The following is a 6,035-nucleotide window of genomic DNA, read 5'->3' as shown; positions in this document are numbered from 1 at the left end:
TTTCTTTTATACATAGCATATATAGAAGATATGTGAATAGAAACGGAGATTTTAGTATTTTACAGTTGTTGAATGTTTGGAGTTACATGTGGCATTGAAGTATCAAAGTGAATGACACGTGGAAGAACAATGTATTCAAGAAGATGGAATTTGGGGATATTGCTAGTTATGTAGAACTATGTACACGTTACACGTTCTCTCTGATCAAATTCTGTTTCTTTTCTGTGTCTTCACCGACTGGTGCGGTGAGCAGGGTAATATGGAGAGGGTCACCGTCACAAACTGAACTCTGTTTATAAAATTACGACAACGATACCACATTTTCTCAATACTTATTTATTATTTCATTTTTTTAATATATTTTTTACTTAATCGTAGAAAATCATTAGTCTTTTTGTGGGTTGTGCGAGCAATATGGTATAGGCCGTTCTGAAAACTCTACTTAAGGTGTCGTTATGGTGTTTAGATGTCTATGAATAATTTTTCTAAAATTAAATTTCTACCTCCAGTCTCAATTATGAAAAGAATATCGAATTTTTTTTCCCTTCTGTTTATAAGAAAAATGTGTAATTTTTAAGATGCTTTTTTTGTTTAAATAATTTTTTATTCATATTTAATGTTTGTCTTTTAAATATTAGTGATTATATTTAATGTTTTACATTTTTCTATAAAAGTATATATCCAAACTCATGACCATTTGAATATTTGAGAGAGAAAAATATAGAAATAGTGATATGATTTATCTAATAATATATTGATGATGTGATAGAAAGAAAAAGATAGAGAAAAAATTGTAATATTAAATAGATGTATGAAAATTTGAAGTGTAGATTGTTTGTTTTTATTTTAGTAATTGATGTTAGGAAACATGGCTCATAGAATAGGGGAAGATAATATTAGGAGATAACTGAAATTGGTATTTGATTGAATGCGTAAAAAGTATTTTTATATGATCGATTCCTTTTAGTATTACTGAAAGAGATAAATATAAATCCATTTTAAGTGTTTAATTAATTTTAATATTTTCTCTAGTTTGTAAATCCATTACTAATCAATAGCATCTTTCAAGCTTTGAATGCACAATAAATACGTCAAATTGAACCGTCATTGTAAATATGAATTCGTAAATAATATACATTTTAAGGAAAAGCATTGAGTGGACGTCAAAACATTAACATAGGCGATAGAAAATATAAAAATAATTTATTTTATGTGCTTTAAAACGAGAATGGAAATTGGGTATGTGATCCAAAAGAGCTGAAAATGTTGATTGTTAACTATTACTAAAATATTTTTGCTAGCAAGAAACTTTTGTAGCCTTTTTTATTTACACAACAATTATCCTCGAATGAACTCTGAGGAAATTAGTATGCTTAGTGTGCTGTCAAGACTGTAGAGGGACGAGATTTTAACACTATGTGTTATATGGATGCTTACATGCATGATCCTTTGCGTTTTTAAATATGATTCCTTGTCTACTCTCTAAAACATTTTCAACCTATTAGCTTGTGTAATGTGTTCTACAAAATCTTAGCTCGAAGGCTCTGTAGAGTGATTGATTTCATGGTTGCGCTGTGCTAGAGTATCTTTGTGCCTAATTGTCAAAGTAAGGATAACATTATTGTTTCTCAAGAACTTTTGCATTATATGAGGAATAAGTATGGTGCTAATGGTTGAGAAGACTATTACAAATTGGAGTGGAGCTTTGAGAAAGAAACTTTAGAAGGCATTATTCTCTCGAATAAGTTTAACCTTTTAATATCTTAATTCCCTTCTCTTATTTTAATAATTTACACTTGCCCAATAAAACCTTATTATCATATTGTAGTTGTGTTGATCCAAAAAACATAACCATACAATATAATTGCTTTTATATTTTTACATATAAAAGCATTTTGAAGACCACCAAAACTCAAAAAATTAGTTAAATAAAATCTAAATTATATTTTTAGTCTCTTTACTTAATACTTAATTTCATTTTGATTCCGTAAGCTTTTGATTTTATTTTATTTTGTAAGTTACAAATAATATATTTGTTAATTATTTTTGTCAGCAAGCCATTTATGTCTGGCTAATTTGTCATAATGTGTTCCTTATGTGGTATTTCATGTTGGAAGAAGGAAAACTAGAGGGAAAATTGGGGTTGAATGAGATTATCAAGCTAGGGTTTTTCTTGTTCTGGGTTAGATTTTGGACATTCGAAGGCAGGTCGTGTGTGTAAAGGAATGTGTAAACATTTGTGCCTTATTTTTCAATTGTGTTATGCCGAGTTATTTGAATTTTTAGGTTTTTGTTATCTTTGACGATTGTTGGTCATTTTTTCTATTTGCCTTTGTTTGTGGGTTAGGGTTTATTCTATGCTCCAATCTGCAAGTGAAACTTAGTTAGTGCATGACATTGGTATGTAAGTTTAATTTTGTGTTTTAGTCTACCACAAGCAATCCCCTTGTCTTTGATTCATTCCACATGTTTCCTAATTTGATTATGTTTGCGTGTTTTTTACTTAGGCACGGAAGGTTTATGTTGGGGAAAGTAAGTGAGGGAATGTTATTTAGAGTGCATATAGCACCGTAGAGGTAAATTTGACTATTTTTTCATACATAACACATTAATTTTGTATCACTTTAGAGTTGTGCCTTATTTTGATGTTCTAGATTTTTTATCTGAAATGGACTTATGTAGAATCTCACACAAAATATCCACATTTAGTACTGTGACTGAAAAGTCATTTTCATGTGATATCATGACCTAACGCGGAGAAGAATAATAGATTAAAGGTGCATGACGAATGTGCATTTGAGATGACTTACATAGCAAAATCCCTTGAAAATGTGAATCTATTTGTGTTGTTCTCGTTGTCATAGCCTAATATAATTGAATTACTTAATTAGAATAATAGACCTATTGGGATATGAATGTGCTTAATGTGAAGTATGTGGCAAATGATAGTGAGCCTAATGAGACGAATTTCTAAGATAAAGAGGTTGTCCCTACTATGGAGGTGGTAAGGATGAATATCAAAGAAAATAAGTAAAGTCATACATGACATGTAATATTCACCCTGATTTAGTACTTTATTATTTAATTACACACTAGTTTGATAAATTTGTCAAACAATGACATTAAAATTACAGGAATAAAGATTTATTTTCTTTCTCATTTCACATTTGTTGAAGCGTCTCTCAAATTTCTCAGTGTTTTACCAGAAGTCAACTTCCAATAATATAAAATTGATTTAAATATGTTACTTAAAATCAATTTTTGATAGTATATATTGTATATCGTGTGACAAAAAATAGAGGATAGATGTGCAATGACCTTCTCACATATGGATGGACACATGGACTTGACCCACAAGCCTAATTTTCTCCTTTTTTGATGTGGGTCTTACTTGGGGAGTGATACACTCAATATAGTGGGAATGACACTGCCCATACAAATGTTTTTCCACAAAAACTATCCATACAATTTATAATGTGTGCTGATGTTAGGAAGCACATTCTCTTATTCGCTTAGATAATGTTGTATATATAACGTTATCTCGAAAAACAAACCACGAAAGTTAAATTCACCAATAAGCCCTCCCACTAACTATACCTGAGGTAGTAATTTTGTTATTGTTGGATTTAGTTGATGACAATTGTTGCAAGACTTTAACAATAAAGTTATTCATGAAGACTGTATGTAACAAATTTCAAAATGTGTTATTACACTATCTTTAGATTTGATTCACCTCAATTAGATGCAAATGGGATGAATAACAAATTCTTTTCATAGTACTTTAGAAATCATTGATATGATTTACGGTGACACACCAAGTGTATATTTCAATATTATATTACAAAAGAATATTTTCTGCCCTCGACTCATGCATTAAAGAAGGATATGGTGACTTATAATATAAAAAATAAATGATAAAAAGTGAATAATAATGACAAAATTTTATCTTTGATTATATTAAGAATGACAATTTATAGAAACATATGTGTCACTTGAAGAAAAAAAATACAACTTTTAGTTCAACTATTCAATTGGCGAAAAAGTATATACAAATAACGTTCATATAAATATAACTGTAACTATCTGTTGATTACCAATTACACAGTTTCGTGCATGTACTGAATTCGAAACCTACACAATAACAAACCCCTAGACCACCAACACTATTGTTATACAATTCAGAATATACATTATATAATAACATACTTTACTATTTCAATTTAATATTTTTGAAAATATCTCATAATTATTTGGATTTGTTTTAGAGTTGTCATGTAAGTCCTATTATACAGTAACATACTTTGCTATTCTAATTTGAATATATTTGTTTTAGTTGCCATGTGAGTCTGATGTGAGAATTTGTCGAGACTTGCATGTTCTTTTACTGTTTATTGTGTATTGAACTACTACTAATTAGTGCCTGATATGTAACATGGCAATTGCTATACTACCATGTTTTTCTGCTCTTCAAAAATTCCAATTCGTTTGGTGTGGACTCGATCCCTATAGCCTCGTTTCTGTTCATTACAGTGAACATGCTATTCCCTCTTATTGAAGTATGGTGACCTTTCAACAAATCCGAGCCTGACTTATTTTGCAGCAAATAAGTGGGATTTTAGAAATTATTTGAAAACTAATTTTGATTATTTGTTAAGTCAAACATTAAAATAATAACACTGGAAATAAAATTAGTATAGAATCATTGTTTTTTTGTTATTATGTGAAGTGGCAAATGTAGGAAATGGATTCTCTACCTTTAGTGTTGGGTGACTTTAGATGAAAGAAAATGATTGATAAAGAGATAGATAGATAGATAGATAGATACAAAGTCACCAAAGATAAGAGATTCAAAGGTAGAGAATCCTTACCCGACAAATGTAAGCAAAAAAAAACTCCATATAAATAGAAGATTAATATTCCCTCTAGATTGAAACTCAAATTACCACGAAACTTCCAATGTCGACGGCATTAAGAGTTAAGCTAAGATTTGCATATTCGTCATTTGCATATTCTAAAATGAGAAGTCAAAAGAAATGATTGATGATATAAATTAATTATACATATACAAATAACATCAACCATTAATATTATTGACATCCTTCCATATAATTGAAATATAATTAGTTCCCTTTTGTCTTCGGCACAGTCACAACCAGCTTCCAGCCGGTACAAACAGCGGTTACTCTCTCCGGCTGAGTCCACGGCGGAAGTCGAAAACGCCATAAATCAACACCATAAGTAGACCGTCTATCCTTCTGACCCACCACCGTAACATCACCGCCGTCAATTCTCTTGATCACAATTTTAGTAATCCCTGGAAGAATCTCGATTGCGTGAGCGCGCACACCACCGCCGTTGACGTTCGTCTTATAGCAAGACGCGACAAATCGAAAAAACTGTGGCGTTTCTTCGATCGAAACGTCGGCGTCTGAAGGAAAAGGAAGCTCGAGCGTTTTAGCGAACACGTGTGGGAGTCTCCATAGCTTCTTTGAAGGTGTTGATGAAACGACGCTGTGTTGAGATCGCTTCTTTGCGAAGGGGTTTACAGCGGCAGTAACCTTCTTAGCAAACATGCCCTTAAAGTGTTTGTGTTTTTGTCTGTGTTAAGGTTCGGGATAAGATTGAAGAGTTAAGTGTCAAATTTGTGGGTTTGTTTTATTTTCTTATGAGAATGTTTGTTTGGTGATGATGATATATAGAGAGGTGGTTTTGGTTGGTTTGACGAAACTACCCTTGAAGAGGACATTATTTTGATTGATTGCTTTTGCTTTCTTTGTTCGAAGGAATCGTGAAAAGGTTTTGCCCCTAACGAAACGAATAGAAACCTTGTTCGGTGATTGATATGTGTTATAGGCAAAGTTAGCAATTTTTTTAATTCAAAATTATGACTTGGAAAGTTTGTTTGTAAGATTGCCGGTTGCATTTAACTTTCTAGTTAAGTTTAAATAAAATCTTAATCTAATAGAAATAATTCAATGGGAGGCTAACAAGTGTCTTAAAATATTTTTTAAGGAATTAAAAAAAATAAAAGTAAA

At 31.1% G+C, this 6,035-nt stretch overlaps 1 protein-coding gene across 1 annotated transcript; it reads right to left on the bottom strand.

Annotated features, from left to right (window-relative positions):
• Positions 1–4,876: 4,876 nt before the first annotated feature.
• On the bottom strand, positions 4,877–5,682 carry LOC101506081 (uncharacterized). Its single transcript, XM_004495234.4, has one exon. The coding sequence runs from the start codon at positions 5,571–5,573 to the stop codon at positions 5,121–5,123; it is 453 nt and encodes a 150-aa protein (XP_004495291.1). The 5' UTR covers positions 5,574–5,682; the 3' UTR covers positions 4,877–5,120.
• Positions 5,683–6,035: the final 353 nt, after the last annotated feature.

The sequence above is a fragment of the Cicer arietinum genome, chromosome 4 (assembly GCF_000331145.2).
Source record: "Cicer arietinum cultivar CDC Frontier isolate Library 1 chromosome 4, Cicar.CDCFrontier_v2.0, whole genome shotgun sequence".
NCBI classification, from domain to species: Eukaryota; Viridiplantae; Streptophyta; class Magnoliopsida; order Fabales; family Fabaceae; genus Cicer; species Cicer arietinum.
The sequence above is the reverse complement of the archived record's forward strand: the minus strand, read 5'-3'. Positions and strand labels throughout refer to the sequence as shown.

What these genes read in the sequence shown, in the direction of transcription:
- LOC101506081 (XM_004495234.4), bottom strand. Translation starts at nt 5,573, where the DNA reads ATGTTTGCTAAGAAGGTTACTGCCGCTGTAAACCCCTTCGCAAAGAAG.